Genomic DNA, 19,844 nt, shown 5'->3' on the forward strand with positions numbered 1-19,844 from the left:
GGGGGGTGGTGGGGTGGGGTCTCGCGAGATGGGGGGGGGGGGGTGTGCGGCTCACCGAGGGGCAGGCGTCCTCGCCCTGCTGACCCACGAGGAGGTGCAGCACCTCGTCCTGGTAGAGCGTGAAGATGGCCGCGATGAAGACACCGTGCGACCGCTGGTTGCTGTTCTTGCCGCCGCTGCCGCCCGCGGCGCCGTACGCGGAGATCCTGGGAGAGCGGGGAGAGCGGGCGGCGGGCTTCTCGTAAAGCACGGTACAAAGAAGACAAAGATCCCCCGTGTAGCCTTAACAGACTGTTGGGGCAAGTGCTGTTAGCGAGCAACGCCTATGAAGGCCGGCGCGGGCACACGAGGCGATGTTTTTAACACACTGAACCAGGCACTCATTTGCGGCTGAGTCGACCTAGGGGACGCCCAGACAACGGTTGAGATATTCGTCACAGGTGTTGGTGTTGGCCGTGAGCGGGAATTGAACTCAGGATGCCGGGTTCGTAGCTCAGTGTAGCACTAACCGCTACGCTACCGCTAGGCTACCGCTCCCTGTAAACACGATAACCCCCACAGCCACAACTGGAAACTTACCAACCGTGGGCTGGGGGGCAAGGGAGGGGATGGGGGTGGGGCTGGCGGGGCGGAGGGCGAGGGGGCGTGGGGGGCAGTGGTACCGGACTTCAGGTTTTTTACAACAAAAATGAAAAAGTACTACTTTAGTGCCATGATCCTGGAGGAATCGGATGAGCCATGAAGCTCTTTTTCATATGCTGTCCCACGGCAGTGATAAACCAGGGAGGCCTGCTGGATTCGAACCGCGAACCTCTTCTGCTGCAACAAGCGCTGAATCTGGCTTGGGGCCCAGCAGGGCCAGGGGCTAACGACGCGGTCGATTCGCGTGCTATGTCTTACGCTCCACGCCCTCGCCGATCCATACCGACCAGCGTGGTGAAGTATGGTCAAATAACCACCCCACCAACTGCATAGACGTGAGACCCTCATCCAGCGGTGGATTGACAGAGCACCTGTATGCGTACAGGGGGACTTGCACACGGACAAATGTGATTATTCATAAACGCCCTGGTGAGGTGAAAATTGGGGAGAAAAGGGTTTGCGGCACATCGAATCCGCGAATCCACATTCATCTGAAAATGATATCCCGACAATTTCACACTAGCCCTGCAACTGAGACATCATCGATTCGAATCTCATTTAAAGTGGCAGCGCAGTGCTGTCCGTGGCGTTCCTCAGGTAGGGCTCTTGCTGCTACCGGCGAAGCTCTCCCGTGTCGCGTGTCGTTCAGCGTGAAGTCCGACGTTTCGCCCCGCGTGCCGGGAGCTTCTTCAGGAGCTGAAGCGGCAGGGTGGTTCGAAGATGCGGAGAGAGCTGAGTTGGAGTCTGGGTTTTAGCCACCGGTGATTAGAAGTGCAGTGAGTTGATGGTTTTCACTCGGTCACTGATGACTTGCACAGAGACCCATAGGTCTCTTTTAGACCCATAAGGAAACAACTTGGAGAGCCATAGGCTTGACAGAGAGCTGCAGAGCCACTTAGAGACCCATATACTCACCCGGAGACCCCCAAAGACTTGTTTTCGACCCATTGAAAAACTTAGCGACCGCATAGATTCACACGTAGAGCGACATAGTTGTGATTAAACCACATTCTCAAAGTGTAGAGAGTTGATGGTCTCAGCCTGGTCACTGAATTTCGCAAAATTCCAGCTGCATGAATAATAATAATAATAATGATAATAAAAAAGCTCTATGTTGGCCAGATTGCCGAATGACGGAGACTCTCAGCAGGGCAGGTATGCGTTGGGCCCCAAGTGCGGAGAAAGGGGCCTTATCGAGGTGACCTCAGAAGTAGCTCTGCAATGTCAACCTCTGGGTGCCGTTCTCTGACACGGGGGTGATGCACCGCTGCCTGCAAGAGTTCCCAACGGATATTTAGTTTATTTTTTCTTTATTTTGGAAACATGACACCGATAGCAACAAGCGGAATATTATTGGTGAGAAAAAAAAGGTAAAAGATGACTTTTTTTGCAACAAAAAATATAAGAGAATAAATCGTTATAAAATATTACTACATATCTCCTGGTGTCATTAACGGGTGAAGATTTCCCCGGACACCAGCACACGCTGCCGCTGGGTGATGTGACGATGCCCGCGATCTCCGAATGTCAATGATCGGCTTCGCGGCGATGGGAAACCCACTCCCCCCCCCCCCCCACACGCCCCCACCAATTCCCTGGTCTCGTGTTGTCGCTTCCTTGAATTGACCGCACCTGGTGCAGACGATCGGCGATTACACGGCGAGCCTCGGACACTCTGCGTCTTAGCCAGAGAGAGGTCCTTGTTCTGACGGGAGACCTTTCCTCCCGCTAGGATTTTGTTGTTATTTTTAATTTTCAAATTATTTGAGCGACAAAACTTACATGGGTACAGGGCACCGCAGGGTTCGGGCAATTGCCGGACGGCCAATTGCGAACTACGTCTCGAGATGACACGTGACCACTACCGGGCCACCACTACGACTGTCCCTGGGCATTTCCTTCCCGATCGGCGCAAACCCTTGGTTCGAATGCTTCACTCTCACCGGGAATGGCCGTTCGCCACGAAAGTGGCGGCGATGTCACCACGGCGCTTATGCCAGGCTAGGTGCACACTGAGGCCACTGTGAAATGTTGAAGGCTCGCCGCTGGCAGGAGGTCACGGGGCAGCATCCAGGTGCCGCGGGTCGACTGACTGAGACGGCTGACAGATGCACCACCCGGGCTCCCCACTGCGCCATCTCGCTGCGTTTTAGTCGCCCGACGCTCCGCTGGGGGTTGTGAGCGTCGCTCCTCTGCCCTCCGTTTGTGCTGGAGGGCGGCTGCTTCCAACTGACCAGTAGCGTCACTATTCTCACTACTAAAAACAAATAGCCAGATTATAGCCTTAACAGAATGTTATGGATTGTGCTGGTAGCGAGTAGCACGTATGAAGGGGGGGGGTAGTTGGCCAACACCACGCCCGACCACCTTTGTCTCCCCAGTGGCGATATTTACTCACCTCACCAGGTACTCATCTTGGGCTGAGCTGACGTAGGGAAGGAGCCAGAAAAAGGTTCACACAATTGTCACTGGCGTTGGTGGTTATGAGCGGGAATCAAATTCCCGTCGCCGGGTTCGTAGCGCAGCGCGCTAACCGCTCTGCCACCGCTCTCCACATGAGCACACGTTGGCTATGCACGGTGCGAAAGAAGTTCAACATACATAGGATCACCATGACTACCACGGCCACCACGATCACCACCAATATCAACACAGCCGTCATTCGCCACCAAGTGACGGTGACGTCACCACGGCGTCTGTGCCAGGCCAGGTGCACTATGAAGTGTCGAAGGCTCGCTGCTGGCAGGAGGTCTCGGGACAGACCCAGCATGATCACCAAATACCACCACCGTGACCATCACCACCACCATGACCACCACCACTGTGACCACCAACACCATGACCACCACCACCACCACGACTAACATCACCACAATGACCACAACCACTGTGACCACCACCATCATGACCACCACGACAACCTCCACGACCACCACGACCATGGCCACCACCACCACCACCCGTGACTGCGTGACCTACTGGTACTTCTTGGTGGAGGGCACGCGCCAGGCCTGCACTCCGCGCAGGCGAGCCCCCCCCACCAGCACGCTGTGGTTCTTGTTGCGGTAGGCGTTGTTGCACTGCGCCTGCGTGGGGCCGCGCGCTCCGCTCGCTCCGCACGACGTGAAGAGCCAGTGCTGCAGCGAGTCCTCCCCTCCTGCTGGAACAAGCGACAAAGGTGACCCGCGTTGCCTCGAACTGTGGCAAGTGCTCGTTTAGCGCGGGGCTAGCGCCTGCGACGGCCGGCGCGGAGCACGAGGGAGGTCGGGTGGCGGGCGACCGCGTGGCGATGTTTACGCATGCAGCGCCGGTTACTCATTTGAGGCCGAGTTGACCTCGGGGAAAGCCAAGGACCGGTTCAGATAATTTTATAGCTGCCACTGGCGTTGGTGGCCGTGAGCGGGAGGCGAGCTCGGGTCGTCGGGCTCGGAGCGCAGTGCGCTAACCACTGTGCGTGTGTCGTCCACTGCTGGATGACAAAGATTGCCGTTATAGCCATAACAGACTGTTGGGGCGAGTGCTGTTAGCGAGCATCTCCTGGATGATACACACACGCACACGGAGGGAATGAGAATGAGAGAGACCGAGAGAGATGGATATAGATGGATATGGAGAGGGGAAGCTTTAATCCTTCTGTAGGGCGACAGAGCTTTGCGCCCTTGTGCAGGGTGTGGGTGTCCTCCAGGTGCTCCGCTCTCCTTCCCACGTGTGTAATAAAAATAAATAAATAAATATCCAGTGTGACAGCAGGACCCCTCGTAAAGAGAGTCCCATGACTCAGTACCGCTATCCTGGACAAATAAGTAATTATAATAATAGTATATTACTCCGACATATAATACACTTATCTACAAAAAAATATATTTTAGATGAATTAGAACATTTGGCTGCTATACACTTCTGTGGGTCTATGGGTCTCTATATGAGTTAGAGTCTCTATGGGTCTCTATGAGTCTCTATGCGTCTGTACAAAGATGTGTTTAGATCATTCGGCTGATCTAAATTTCCACACGATAAGCCTCTTCATTGAGCAACCATTTGTGGCCAGGTCACTTCTGACAAGGTAATAGCTCAGTGGAGCTTTACTAGGTAAAATAAAAAAAAATGTTTAGTTTTACGATGGTTCTCTGTGGGTCTATGGGTCTTTATGGAGTAAGGGTCTCTGTGGGTCTCTATGTGTCTCTACGCGCCTGCAGGAATATATTTTTAGATAATTTGGCTGATATAAATTTCCACACGATAGTGATGAGGCTGAGCTTCCTACACTGTGCACTCCTGTCGTGTTTTTTGTTAACGCTCGTCGTTGTTGTTGTTGTTGGGACGTTCTCACCGCGTGCCCCAACTAGACGTCTGTGAGAAAACAAAAGCGCTTCATAGCTCATCGGATTCCTCCTGCAGTCTGAATAAATATTCTGATTCTGTTTGTCAGGCAACGCAGCAACTCTGACAGCACGCGGCCTATCCACGGGGGGGGGGGGGGGGGGGTTAATCCTGAAGGTGACGGAGTGAGTGGGATGGGGGGCGGGTGTATATTTATTTATTACCCGGTCCACGGCTCAGGGAATCTCCCAGGGCGCTGGGATCAGGAATGTGGTCCCTCTTGGCAATAACGATGTCTGCAGCACGCACGCACACACACACAAAACAAGACAAAGATCACCCGTATAGCCTTAACAGACTGTAGGGGCAAGTGCTGTTAGCGAGCACCTATGAAGGCCGGAACGGTACACGAGGGGGTGGGTGGCCAGCACCACACCCGACCGCATTTGTCTCCCTAGTGGCAATGTTTACACACCGCACCATGTACTCATTTTAGGATGAGTCGACCTAGGAGAGGCCCAGGACCGGTTCAGATAATCGTCACTGGTGTTGGCCGTGAGCGGAAATCGAACCTGGGTCGCCAGGTTCATAGCGCAGCACGCTAACCGTTACACTACCGCTCCCCACGCACACACACACACACACGTGTTTGTATGTGTGTCAGTGCACGTGTCTGTGTGTCAGTGCACGTGGGGAGCGGTAGTGTAGCGGTTAGCGCGCTGCGCTATGAACCTGGCGACCCGGGTTCGATTCCCGCTCATGGCCAACACCAGTGACAATTATCCGAACCGGTCCTGGGCCTGCCCTAAGTCGACTCAGCCTCAAATGAGTACCTGGTGCGGTGGATAAAAAACATTGCCACTGGGGAGACTAAGGTGGTCGGGTGTGGTGCTGGCCACCCACCCCCTCGTGTACAGTTCCGACCTTCATAGGTGCTCGCTAACAGCACTTGCCCCTTCAGTCTGTTAAGGCTATACGGGTGATCTTTGTGTGTCAGTGCATGTGGGTACATTGTACATATGTCCGTGTGTGTGTGTCAGTTTTTTTGTCAGTCCGTATGCGTGCAATGCACTGCGTGAGCGCATTGCACGCGCATAGAAACGTGCACACGTGAGTACACGCGCGCGCAAGCGCGTGTGTGTGTGTATGTGTCGGCGGGCGGTCGGCAAGAATGTTCCAGAGCGACTTTGCCGAGTCACACGAGCGACAGAGAGGATCTCCGACACCCGCTCGCTCCCGCGAGACTCGGCCGAGCGGCAGAGCGAGTCCGAGCTAATGAGGCGAGACGGCTTTGCTCACATCGCGGGTGTTTTCATTGCGAGCCCATGGACCACGCGGTTGAAAGTCTCGACTGAAACAACGCAATTACATCCATTATTATTTACACTGCAACGGCTTTCCTTGTGAAATGTTATACATCCCTCCCCTTGCCCATATGCATCTGGCAGTTCCATGGCGTTGGTTCAAGCACAGCCTGACTCTGCTGCTGATGAAACACTGAATGTCGAAACCAGTCCTTGCCTATAAACATCTTGGCAGTTCACCAGCATTGATTGGTTCAAGCTAAGCCTGGCACTGCCGATGAGACACTGAATGTCAAAACGGGTCCTTGCCTATACATATTTGGCAACCTACCAACATTGGTTCGAGCAACGTCTGACTATGCTGCTGATGAGAAAATGAACGTCGAAACCAAGGCAGAATGGCGCTTCTCTTCGGCCGATAAAGCTCTGTCAGAAAAGGCCGTGTGGCTGCCGGGATGTGTAAAAAACAGAACAAAGAAAGAGTGGAGAGACGGGATATGGGAAGGATGTGCCCTGTCTCCTTGTTTTCCCTTTCCAATAAAAACTAAATTTTAAGTGCCACATCTCGCCGTACATTCATTTGACCTGGACGGCTCTGCAGTGTCACAAAATCCATCACACATCCTCCTCCTCCTCCTCATCGTCATCGTCGTCATCATCTGGGCCAACACGGACGATGCTCGCCCCCAAAAATCATCGCCCTCGGGGGTTCCTGCAAAGATTCGCCCTCCGATGATCTCACGTGAAGTTCGGAGATTTGAAATAAAAAAAAAGTCATCTTGACTTTCGACAGCGTGAGGTTATAAGTTTTTTTCTTTCGCGGTTGTGTTGATGCTGCTGCTGCGTGCCCCCCCCCCCCCTCCCCCATGTGTTTTCAGTTAGTTCAGTAAGATGTCCGACGTTCCGCTACCACGGGCCGGGTGGGGGTTGGGGGAGACTTCAAATGCATGTAAACCTGGTGTCATGTGTAAACATACCTGGTGTCGCGTGTAAACATACCTGGTGTCGCGTGTAAACATACCTGGTGTCGTGTGTAAACATCATGAGAATTGGGGAGACAAAGGCGGACGGGCTGGGTACTTTTCACGCCATCCATTGGAGCGACCATGCTGGCTATACGCGTGATGTTATATGTGGCGTGCATAAATATTACGTGATATCAAACCGCTAATTATTTACAAATCCAAGTGCTGTATATTTGTTTTGTAACGTTTCTCAAAGTCGTCCCTCGAATCTATCGATCGGCTGGTGGCGTGTGGTGGGGTGAAGTACTCCCACCTCCTCCAGCGTAGAAGAGAAGGCAATTTAACTTCTTTCGCACCGTACGTAGCCAACCACGCTAATCGGAGGTGCGCGGGGGAAGGACAGCAAACCAAAAGCGAAAAGCAGTTCTCAAGAAATTAGTTTTCAATCGAGACGACGATTTAAAAGTGCATAGCTAAAGTGGCTTCCTAATATCGGGGGGGGGGGGGGGGTGGGAACCGAGGAATTTGCTAACTTCATTCTATCACGACGCATCTCGTCTTCACACATATCCCCCGCGTGCACCGGTCTTTGGTCTTCACTCGCGCGACTCCGCCAGCGGCACTCTAAGCAGTTGCATTTGGAGGCCTGCCTCCTCTTTTCTCTCCGCCTGATGAAGACCGCTTGTGTTGCGATCGAAACGTCGTGTTTTTTTGCTGCTATTTTGAATTTATTTTCTATTTTATTTACAATTCTTTTCTATCTACGTGACTTTACCGAAAGAACCATGAATATGAATGTGACCCCAACTCGCCTGTTCGAGAGCTACACGGGGGGGGGGGGGGGGGTGGGACCTTTGCCCCGTGCACATTGTTTTGTGCACGTGCGGGCGAGCGGTGACCACGTGCGGGCGAGCGGTGACCACGTGCGGGCGAGCGGTGACCACGTGCGCATTGCTCGCCTTCAGTGTTCAGGGACGGCCGCTTCTCCGAGAACTCAAGGTTTGCGGGCTCCTCTTCCCGCCGAGCCGCGCGTCGCTCCTCTGCGGCCGCCGCCCGATGCTCGTCCTGGGATTCTGGGGCGCAGAGTGGCAATCCGTCTCCTCCTGGGAGGTCCCGAGTAGCCCCGCACCTCCGATCGGCAAGGTTGTCTACGTACGGCGCGAAAGAAGTTCGGTATACGCACGCGTACACACGCACGCACACACGCGCACGCACGCACGCACGCGTATGTGCACGTGCACACACGTTGTCTGCTGTCATGCGTTGCATCTCATCGGAACGATACATCGATTCCTTGCTCAAATGTCCCAGCAATATTTTTTTAAATATAAATGCGTAATGAGTTTTATTATTGCTATTGTCTGTGACTCAATCGCTACTATTATGTAGGCCTAGCTATTTTTTTTAGAAAGTGGTTATCAGAATATATATTTTTCATTCTCATCAGGCTCCATGGTGTTAAGTGCAGTCTCCAAGTCTTATCATCCTCTCTCTGGCCTTCCTGTTTATGTGCCATGAAGAAGACCCCTTGCCCGAAACGTTGCCTATTTTATATCCTGTCTAATGGTTTCCTCGTTATGGTCGTGCTTTTTGACGAATGTATTGATTTTATAAATATCATTTGTGCTGATGCAACCGCGGTGCCAACGCAGCATCATTATAATTTGAGGCTGAGTCGACTTAGGGGAGGCCCAGGACCGGTTCAGATGATCCTCACCGGTGTTGACCATGAGAACTCGGGTCGCTGGGTTTGCAGCGCATCGCGCTAACCGCTACACTACTGCTCCACATACTTACACACATAACCACACGTACACACACACAGAACCATACGTACATATACACACAGAACCACACGTACACACACACACACAGACACACACGTACACACACACACAGAACCACACGTATACACACACACAGACACACACGTACACACACACACATACAGAACCACACGTACACACACACACGTACACATACACAGAACCATACGTACACACACACACAGAACCACACGTACACACACACACACAGACACACACGTACACACACATACAGAACCACACGTATACACACACACACACAGACACACACGTACACACACACACAGAACCATACGTACACACACACACAGAACCACACGTAGACACACACACAGACACACACGTACACACACATACAGAACCACACGTACACACACACAGACAGACACACACGTACACACACACACACATAACCATACGTACACACACAGAGAACCACACGTACACACACACATACAGAACCACACGTACACATACAGACACACACGACGCGGACACCACTTGGTTTGAAACGCACGCGCGTGTCTGGGCAGGTTGCATGGCGATTGGAGAGTTTCGCGCGAGCGGGCGGGCGGGCGGTGGGGGCAAACATGGGAGTGGTAGGACCTCGTGCATGGGACGAAATGCTGTGGTCCTTGCGTTTCAAGTGGTTCCAGGGGACAGACACGTGGTCACACATTCCGCCACGAGTGGGGACCCGATTGATTTTCTTCAAGGATGTTTGTCTGCTCGTGCGATGAACGTAACACCCGGCAAAAAACACAACGATGCACGCGAACCCACATCAGTCCGGATGCCCACCATCTCGCCGGGTCTCAGAAACTAAACTAAACTATATATATGTTTATATTTTTTTACCAGATAAGGCCCCAAGGAGCTCCGTAGCTCTTTTTTCACAAGCGACCTGGCAGTCGCAAATGATAAGCTCAACGAAGTGGACTAACACGTGGTCATTTATATCAGCCACATTTTCTAAACGCATCATTCTACAGACTCATTGAGACTCATAGAGACCCACAGAGACCCATCAGAGACCCATACTCATAGAGATCCACATACCCACAGAGACCCATAGGGGCCGTCCATAAATGACGTCACGCACCTGGGGTGGGGGGGGGGTCAGACATTTGTGACGATGTGTGGTGACGTCACATCAAAATGCGCAACTTTAAGTAAATATAGAATTGTTATAACAACACTAATTGTTATAACAACACTCCTACAACATCAGAGTGCAGCGCCACATTAAATACGCACTACAATGACAATAGTTTAAAGCAATTTGAAGCATGTTTTATTTTCAAAATGGAAATATAGTTTATGGGGGGGGGCAGAGCTTTGTGACGTCATATTTGAGGGGGGGGGTCTGACTTTTTGTGATGCCGTGTGACGAGAGGTAGGGGGGGTCAAATATCGTGTGACGTCATTTATGGACGGCCCCATCGGAAAACTTAACTATATTTTTTTTGTTAACCACGTAAGGCGCACTGAGCCATACAGCTCTTATTCATGAGCGACCTGGCCACAAATGACGGGTCAACAAAGTGGCTTATCACGTGGAAATTATAGCAGCCCAACACTCTAAACGGCCATGAGCGTTATTAAATTCATATACACTCCACGCATAGCAATCAACACTCGTCACCACCCTCCCTCCCCGACTATCAGACAAGTACCCATCGCGTAACATTCGGTTACATTCCAGCTCCGATGAAATTAAGTATCGGTTTGACCGTCACGTGACAAACATGACACTCGGTGGCAGAGCCGGTGACGTTGCGCCGCTCCCAGCCGTGCGAATGGATCTCAGAGCTGTAGTTCTGAGACATCAACTTCCGCTGACCGTTCGCGAATACGAAGCGGGCGGGGGGCGGGGGGGCGGGGGGCGAGGGGCGGGGGGCGAGGGGCGGGGGGCGGGGGGAGTGTCGCGTTGCCTCCGCGGAGATTTCTGAATGGATTCTTCGCCTCGTGACGCCCGTCGTTGCGCAATCGGGATTAAAATAACGACTTGGGAGGGGGGGTGGAAATGTAAAAAAAACAAATTGTAGAAAAAAGATCCAGCACCGTAAATTTGAAAACAAAAAATCGTAAAGCTGCACCGCGAATTACTCAATTGGGATCACACGCAAAGCAGCAATCATCCCCCTCCCCCCGTACTGCGAAAACCTGGAAGGGCCCTCCTGAAGAAACAGTCCCGAGACTCAGTGAGGCTTTCCTGGGTAAACGAGCAGAATTATAACAATTATGATGATGATAATCAGAAAATGAATAACAATATTGAGCGTTCATAAATGTGAGTGGGCCGTTGCAGGACACGTTGGTGAGGCGGTGGTCGAGACAGACAACAACGCAGTGACAGCCAAAGGCTGGCGCATCGCGACGTTTGTGAGCACGCTGCTATTGCTGATTATGTTGTTGATGATGTGGTCGGTTGGCAGGGAGGGACATCCCAGGGCCTCCTCCCCACCCGCCCCCTCCGTAACACCCCTCCCTCTCTGTACCCCTCCCCCCTCTGTACCCCCCACCCTTCTGTACCCCCGACCCCTCTGTACCCCTCCCCCTCTGTACCCCCCACCCCTCTGTAACCCCCTCCCCCTCTGTACCCCTCCCCCTCTGTACCCCCCACCCCTCTGTAACCCCCTCCCCCTCTGTACCCCTCCCCCTCTGTACCCCCTCTGTACCCCCCACCCCTCTGTACCCCACCCCTCTGTACCCCCTCCCCCTCTGTAACCCCCTCTGTACCCCCTCCCCCTCTGTACCCCCCTCCCCCTCTGTACCCCCTTCCTCTCTGTACCCCCCTCCCCGTCCACCCCTACGAGCTGGGCCCTTTGAGGTCGCAGGAGTGCGACGCGACCAGCGGCTCGTTCTGGCTCAAGTCTCACACGAGGGCACTCGAGCCTCGAAACCGGGGCGCGTCCACACGCGGACACACTCATAACTTCACTTCATTATTATTAATAATAATATCATACTGCTACTAACAACGATAATGATACTCTTTGGTTCTATTGGGTAAAGTCCTACGTGACTTTACCCAATAGAACCAAAGAGTATGGATCCTAGGAGTCACGAAAGCTTTAAATCTAGAAACGATAATGATACTGATACAATGATACTGTACCCCCTCTGTACCCCCTCCACCTCTGTAACCCCCTCCTCGTCTGTACCCCCCTCCCCCTCTGTACCCCCTCCCCCTCTGTATCCCCTCCCCCTCTGTACCCCCTCCCTCTCTGTAACCCCCTCCCCCTCTGTACCCGCTCCCTCTCTGTACCCCCTCCCTCTCTGTAACCCCCTCCCCCTCTGTACTCCTCCCCCTCTGTACCCCCTCCCCCTCTGTAACCCCCTCCCCCTCTGTACCCCCTCCCTCTCTGTAGTTTATTTTTAATTTTGTTTATTTTGGTATAGCCCTGTGAGCCATTCTGCTCTTGAATCGGGTGCAACCACAACAAACAAAAAAAACAAAAGCACGAACAAGAAAAACATCTTAAAGTGACTTTGTGTGACTGTGCAAACAGAAAATCCATGAAAAAAACAGCAAAATATTCCTGTACCCCCCACCCCCCTGTACCACCAACCCCTCTGTACCCCCCACCCCTCTGTACCCCCCACCCCTCTGCACCCCCTCCCCCTCTGTACCCCCCACCCCTCTGCACCCCCTCCCCCTCTGTACCCCCCTCCCCGTCCACCCCTACGAGCTGGGCCCTTTGAGGTCACGGAGTGCGACGCGACCAGCGGCTCGTTCTGGCTCAAGTCTCACACGAGGGCACTCGAGCCTCGAAACCGGAGCGCGTCCACACGCGAACACACTCATAACTTCACTTCATTATTATTAATAATGATATCATACTGCTACTAACAACGATAATGATACTGATACAATTAATGCACACACCCCCTCCCCCCTACCCTTGTCGATCCACTGCTGGATGATGAACGCCATCGCAATCAAAAACAAAAACAGCGTAATGTGGCGACGTTTCGGGCAATGGCCATTCTTGGCGCACACATCATCATCATCACCGCACACACCACCACCACCACGAAGATCAGGATTCCCCCGTATAGCCTCTAGCAGACTGTTGGGGCAAGGGCTGTTTGCGTGCACCTATTAAAGCCAGAACGGCACACAAAGGAAGTGGGTGGGCACAACCACGCCAGGCTGCCTTTTCCTCCCCCGCACCAGGTACTCGTTTAAGGCAGCCGAGTCGACTGTTGCGAGGCACAGCACCGGTTCAAATATCCGCCACTGTGATTGGTCGCGAGCGGGAATCGAACTCTGACGGCAGGCTGGTGTGGTGCGCTAACCACTACACTACCGCTCCCCCCACACCACGCACACACACACACACGGACGGACGGACACACCATCCCCGCAGCGGCTTTTGTCTAGCCATCGAACAAAGACGGTGGTCACTGCCCTTCTGCGGCCGTCTGGAACGCTCTTCCTGCCGTTGTTACAAAGCCACTGGAGCAGCGCACATTTCAATCATCGCCTATAGCGACAACAAATTTTTCTAGAGCTTTTTTTTACGATTAGTTTGTTGTCCTTCCCCCGCGCACCTTCCGATTCGCACGGCAGGGCTACGTGCGGTGCAAAAGAAGTTCAACTTACACGAATGAGAAGCTGGCGCGGCGTGTTAAGCATCGTGACGGGGGAGGCAAAATGAGGACCGGGCGTGGGTGCTGGCCGCTCACTCCCACTGCGCTCACTGCACCTGGCTGGCAGTCGATGAGTCCCAGGTCGTCGAGAGCCAGGGCTGTCCACGGAGAGCCACGGGAAGAGAGGGAGAGCCTGGACGAAGACCCCAGCCGCCCAACGCTCACGCACACGCGCCGCCAGTGCCAGCCATCAGTGGCCCTGTGTGTGTGTGTGTGGGGAGGGAAGCGGTAGTGTAGTGGTGGTTAGTGGCGTTCTCGCCTTCATCGGTAACAGTCTGTTAAGGCTACACCGGAGGTGGTCTTTGTCTTTGCACCCCTGTCAAATCAACAGCGGCGGCAGCAGCGGCAGCAGCAGCAGCGCCAAATGTATTGCAAAGCTATGCGAGGTCAAGAATTTGCGCGTTGACCTGCTGGAAAATGATCGCGACTTCAGGGTCATATTTTCGCGATTGTTTCCTTGAGGTTATAGCCCGAGGCCGCGTTACGGCATCCAACGTAAGCGCCCCCCGCCTCCCAGCTGACACCCCACCCCGACCTCCACCCAGCCCCCCGTAATGCAGTGGTGTAAGCTCTCTGCGCGAGTAGCACCATTAACCTGATGGGAGCGACAAATTGTTGACATTCTAAATTACAATGAGGGGGTGGGTGGCCAGCACCACGCCCAGCCGCCTTTGTCTCCCGAGTATCGATATTTTTTTAACGCACCGCACCATGTACTCATTTGAGGCTGAGTCAACCTAGGGGAGGGCCAGGACCGGTTCAGGTAATCGTCACCGGTGTTGGCCGTGAGCGGGAATCGAACTCGGGTCGCCAGGTTCGCAGCGCAGTGCGCTGACCGCTGCACTACAAACAAAACCACCAACAACGAAACGGGTTCATCAATAATAATTATGCGTGTGTATGTGTGACCTTAAAAGGAAAATAATACTTAAAATAAATACGAGAGTTGACGTGTCGAGCAATAGCCCTTTTTCATAGTGCATCAATTATTGATAGCACAAACACTCCGCTCATATATTTGTTTTATTGTAAGGTCGGACAGTGTTATCGATGAACATGTTTATTAATTAAACACGTGATTTCACGTGTGTGTGTGTGCATGTACGGGGAGCGGTGGCGCAGTGATTAGCGCGCTCATCCGCTCACGGCCAACATCAGCGGCGAATATCCGAACCGGTCCTAGGCGATACCACCGAGGCCGACTCAGCCTTACATGAGTACCTGGTGCGGTGTGTAAACATCAGCACTTGGGGGGAGACAAAGGCGGCCGGGCGTGGTGCAGAGGCCAAACCCACCCAATTCTGCATCACGCCTGCCGTCATAGGTGCTACTCGCTAACAGCACTTGCCCCAACAGTCTGCTAAGGGCTATATGGGGGTTCTTTGTATGTGTGTGCACGTTCTGGGCCTCCCGTAGGCCGACTCAGCTTCAACTGAGTACCTGGTGCAGTGTGGCGTAAACATCGCCACTAGGGAGACAAAGGCGGCCGAGCGTGGTGCTGGCCACCCACGCCCTTCGTGCACCGTTCCGTCCTTCATCGGTGCTATTCGCTAACAGCACTTGCCCCAACAGTCTGCTAAGGGCTATATGGGGGATCTTTGTCTTTGTCTATTGTGCACGTGCTGCATGTGTAGATGTTCTTCACGAAACAATGTTTTTGCGCCTTGTTCGGAAATTCGTTTCCGTATTGGGGTCAACGCTCGGGTCAATTTCTATAAATTCGCACGGGGGGGGGGGGAGCAGTAATACATTCTTACCTCTCATCGTCATCGTCGTCGTCTATATTAATAGTATTACGATGTGAACGCGGTGTCGTGATGCGAGAGCTTGTTTCTCGTTGCTCGTACATACACGCCACGTGGACGACCATTCCATCTTTGCGTGCCAGGGTTCCCGTTGGGTTGACCCTGCAACTTCTGTTGTGGATTTATTGAGCACAGATGCTCTAGAGGAGTTGTACACCCCTAGCTGCCCACTGCTATTCAGTGGCCTAAAATAAAATAAAATGTTTCGCTCCGGATGACCGCTGCAAAGTATTATCTGTATTTTGATTTAGTGTGCTGATCCTAAAGGTGCATTGGAAAATTTGATACTCCGACTGATGCTCCTGCTGTTGTGGAGTGACTCATGCAGCCAGCTATGACTCCAGGGTTTGGTGGTGCATGTTGTTTATATCGTTTATTGTGAAAATTCGGTCACAGTTCCTATGATCACTGTTACGTTGCATTTATGGCTTTATTTTTTTTTCGAGAAGATTTTTGGTTTGGCCATGTTTGTTTGTTGCAGTACGGAGTTAGACTGATGGCCTAAATCTAAGTTGTCTTGTGGTTGTTGTTGTTGTTTGACTTGCATCCCACTGGGATTTTTGCACACAGCGTTGGTCTATGGTGCTTTTTCTGGAATATTTTGATGTTTTTCATGGATTTTCTGTTTGCACAGTCACATAGTCACTTTAAGATGTTTTCTTGTTCATGTTTTTTGTTTGTTGCGGTTGCACCCGATTCAAGAGCCGAATGGCTAGTAGGTTCCAGAAGGGGGGCGTGGCCGGGGGCGGGGCCAGGCCATGCTGACAGTAAAAGAGGGGCCCCGGGAGGGGGCCTCGGGGCTGTCGTGTGGAGTGGGGTCTCCGTCGCGCTGCTGCCGGAGTCTTTACCGTCTCGGCGTCGCCAGTCAGGCATTCTGCCAGCTGCCCTGACTGGGAAGCGTAGCCACTGAGTGTTACTGTCAGGCCGTGTTAATAAACAGAGTGCCTCCTACTCTTAGTGTCTCTGACTCAGTCACTACACAGATTTACTGGACACGTGTGCTAAGGACATGTTCCATCTGATGGGATCGTCGTACAAATAACGGCGTACTTTATGGTAGATACATAAAGATCAGAAGCCACTCACCGGTCCTCACCGAGGGTAAGGTTCGCGAAGGCGATGACACGCGCGTTAGAGGGGCCGTGGACGGACACGAGCAGGTCCCACGAGGGACCATCACGGGTGGCCCCGAGCCGCCGGGCCGCGACCCCGGCACAGAAACGGCAGCCGCGGGCGGCGAACCCCAGAGCCGGACTCCTCGCGAGGACGGCGTCAAACCCCGACCCCGGCACCGCACCGGGATCCTCCCCTCCATCGACCCCTGCGTCTCCATCTGCGAGCCACTGGGGGTGGCTCGCGGGGCTCAGGGTGAGAAAGTGTCCTGTGGCAACAGGGAGGGTGGAGAGGGAGGGGGAGCGGTGGGGGTAGTGGTTAGCGCATTGCGCTACGACCCGAGTTCAACTCCCGCTCACCGCCGGTTGATCTGCCGTCGCGAGGTCGACTCGACCTTAAATCGAACACCTGATGCGGTGCGTAAACATCAGCACTTGGGAAGGAAAAGGCGGACGGGCTTGGTACTGTTCACGCCACCCATTGGAGTGACCATGCTGGCCTTGATAGGTGCTCGCTAACAACACTTTATACAATGAGGCTACTCGCGGGATGTTTTATGTGGTGTGCATAAATATTACGTGATATCAAACCCCTAATTATATTTGTTTTGTAACGTTTCTTAAAGTCGTCACCCATATTTATCGATCGGCTGGTGGCGTGTGGTGGGGTGAAGTGTGGGTACTCCCACCTCCTCCAGCCTAGAAGAGAAGGCCAAGTACCGTATGTATGCAAGTTGAACTTCTTTCGCACCGTACGTAGCCAACCGTGCTCATCGGAGGTGCGGGTGAAAGACAACAAACTAAACACAAAAAGCACTTCTAAAGAAATGAGCTTGTCAATCTAGATATTTTAAAGTGCTTAGCTCCAAGTGGTTTCCTAATATCGGAACGGAAGAGAACGTGCCAGACGGCCGCAGAAGCGCATCTGAAAGCGCCGCGCGATGCTGTGACCACCGTCTCTGTTCGATGGCCGGCCCAGAAGTCGCTGCTGCTGCTGCGAGGATGTCCACCCGAGTTTGCGTGATGGTGGTTTATGCCACTTGACGAGCTCAACCAGCGAGGTGTCGTGGTTCATCTAGAGCCGCCCTCTCGAGCTCCCGCAATGCGGAGGCACCTAGACGTGGGATATCCTGGAACCGTACCTCTCGGTTAGAATATTTTGTCGCTCAGGGCGGTGGGGGGAGCGGGGGGGGGGGGGGGGGGGTCACTCACCCGATCCAGAATCCGTGTCGGATGAGTTTACGATCCAGTCCGGGATTTCTCGGCTCACCTCCCACCGGCACTGATCCTCAAAGTCGCACCACAGTGCTAGGGAGACGAAGAGGGTGGGGTTCCAGAGAGAGAGAGAGAGGGGGAGGTGAGTGGCGACTAAAGGAGTGGGCAATATGATGAGAGGTGAGCAGAGTGGGGGTGGAGGCGGAGGCGAGATGTGAAATGAAGAGAGCAGAGGTGAGGAGAGGGACATGGGAACAGTGAGTGGAGACATAAAGGGGAAAGGGGGAGGTGAGTGGAGGTTAAGGAAGAAGGGGAGAGGTGGGGGGGGGGTAGAAGAGGTGGAAGCGAGGAGGGGGTGATGCAATGAGTCGGCCGGCCAGGGATTGAAGGCCACGGAGCGAGATTGCAGAAGACACACACACAAAGACAATGATGTACACACACACAATGATGTACACACAAAGACAAAGACAATGATGTACACACACACACAAAGGCAAAGACCCCCGTGAAGGACCACACAGGCTGTTGGGGCAAGTGCTGTTAGCGAGTCGCACCTACGAGTCCCCAGGAACGAGGTATAATGGGGTTGGTGTGGACAGCGCTCCTCCAGGCCGTCTTTATATCCCCAGTGCCGATGTTTACACACCGAAGCAAATCCTCGATCTAGGGTAGTCCCATGGCCGCTTTAGATAGCACGCGCCAACGGGTGTGAACTCAGGTCGCCGAGTTCATAGTGCGGCGAACACACCTGCACTAACACACGCCTACGCAGTACAAAGACAAAGACCCCCTGTATAGCCTTAACAGATTGTAGGGGCAAGTGCTGTTCGCGAGCACCTGTGAAAGGCCGGAACGGTACACGAGGGGGGTGGGTGGTCAGCACCACGCCCGACCGCCTTTGTCTCTCCAGTGGCGATGTTTACACACCGCGCCGGGTACTCATTTGAGGCTGAGTCTACCTAGGGGAGGCCCAGGACCGGTTCAGATAATCGTTACTGGGTGTTGGCCGTGAGCGGGAATCGAACCCGGGTCGCTACCGCTCCCCATTACGCAGTACACAAACACGCACACACGTACACTAGCACAATACAAAGACCCCCCGTGTAGCCCACACAGACTCTTGAGGCAAGTGCTGTCAGCGAGACGCAGCACCTATTAAGACCGGAAATTGTACACGAAGGGGTGGGATGGCCAGCACCACACCCGACCGCCTTTGTCTCCCCAGTGGCAATGTTTTTTTTTACAAACCGTACCAGGGACTCATTTGCGTCTGAGTTAACCTCAGGGAGGCCTGGGACCGGTTCAGATAGTCATCACCGGTGTTGGCCGTGAGCGGGAATCGAACTCGGGTCGCCGGGTTCGTAGCGCAGCGCGCTAACAGCTACCGCTCCCCATCAATGCACCTCCGCTAACACACCTACACTAACACACCTACACTAACACCACTACACCAACACACCTACACACACAATGTGGCGGTATTGAAGGGCACTGTCACAACACCCATATATCATTTAGTATAAGCGAATCGGCAGCACCCCCCCCCCACCTCCACTTTCATCTCCTTCCCCAACCACCCTCCACTACTCCCAACAACACCCCCCCCTCTCCCACCATCTCCACCACGTGTGAATATGGGAAGACAAAGGCGGCCGGACGTTCACGCGCAGCGCCGTTTCCCCGTGCAAACACGGAGGTGGCGTGAAAACACGCGTGCTACAAATATCCGACGGTTGCTAAGCGCGACAATGCAGGTGGCAGATAAACGCCGCTCGCACACATAGGCAAAGACAAAAGTTCCTCCACCCCCCCCCTCCTCCGTATAGTCTCGCCAGTCTGCTGGGGGCAAGTGCTGTTTTCGAGAAAAGCTATGAGAGCCAAAAAGGCCCATTGGGGGGGGGGGGGGAGTTGGTGCGGCCAGACCATCGATCGTCCGCCTGTGTGGGCGTTTGCTGGTGGTAACGCATCGCGCCAGGTGCTCACTTGAGGCTGA

At 53.5% G+C, this 19,844-nt stretch overlaps 1 protein-coding gene across 1 annotated transcript in view; it reads right to left on the reverse strand.

The window, feature by feature from the left end:
• Positions 1–19,844, reverse strand: part of LTK (leukocyte receptor tyrosine kinase) — a 68,398-nt gene that overhangs the window by 36,819 nt on the left and 11,735 nt on the right. The window contains exons 2-8 of the mRNA XM_032962863.2: positions 17,846–17,941; positions 16,608–16,902; positions 13,773–13,915; positions 8,191–8,379; positions 5,187–5,258; positions 3,622–3,802; positions 56–206 (exon numbers count right to left, since the gene is read on the reverse strand). Coding sequence (XP_032818754.2) covers positions 56–206; positions 3,622–3,802; positions 5,187–5,258; positions 8,191–8,379; positions 13,773–13,915; positions 16,608–16,902; positions 17,846–17,941 — 1,127 coding nt within the window. The remainder of the gene's footprint in view (positions 1–55; positions 207–3,621; positions 3,803–5,186; positions 5,259–8,190; positions 8,380–13,772; positions 13,916–16,607; positions 16,903–17,845; positions 17,942–19,844) is intronic.

This window comes from Petromyzon marinus, chromosome 29 (genome assembly GCF_048934315.1).
Source record: "Petromyzon marinus isolate PM22_M1 ecotype Great Lakes invasive population chromosome 29, UKy_Petmar_22M1.pri1.0, whole genome shotgun sequence".
NCBI classification, from domain to species: domain Eukaryota; kingdom Metazoa; phylum Chordata; class Hyperoartia; order Petromyzontiformes; family Petromyzontidae; genus Petromyzon; species Petromyzon marinus.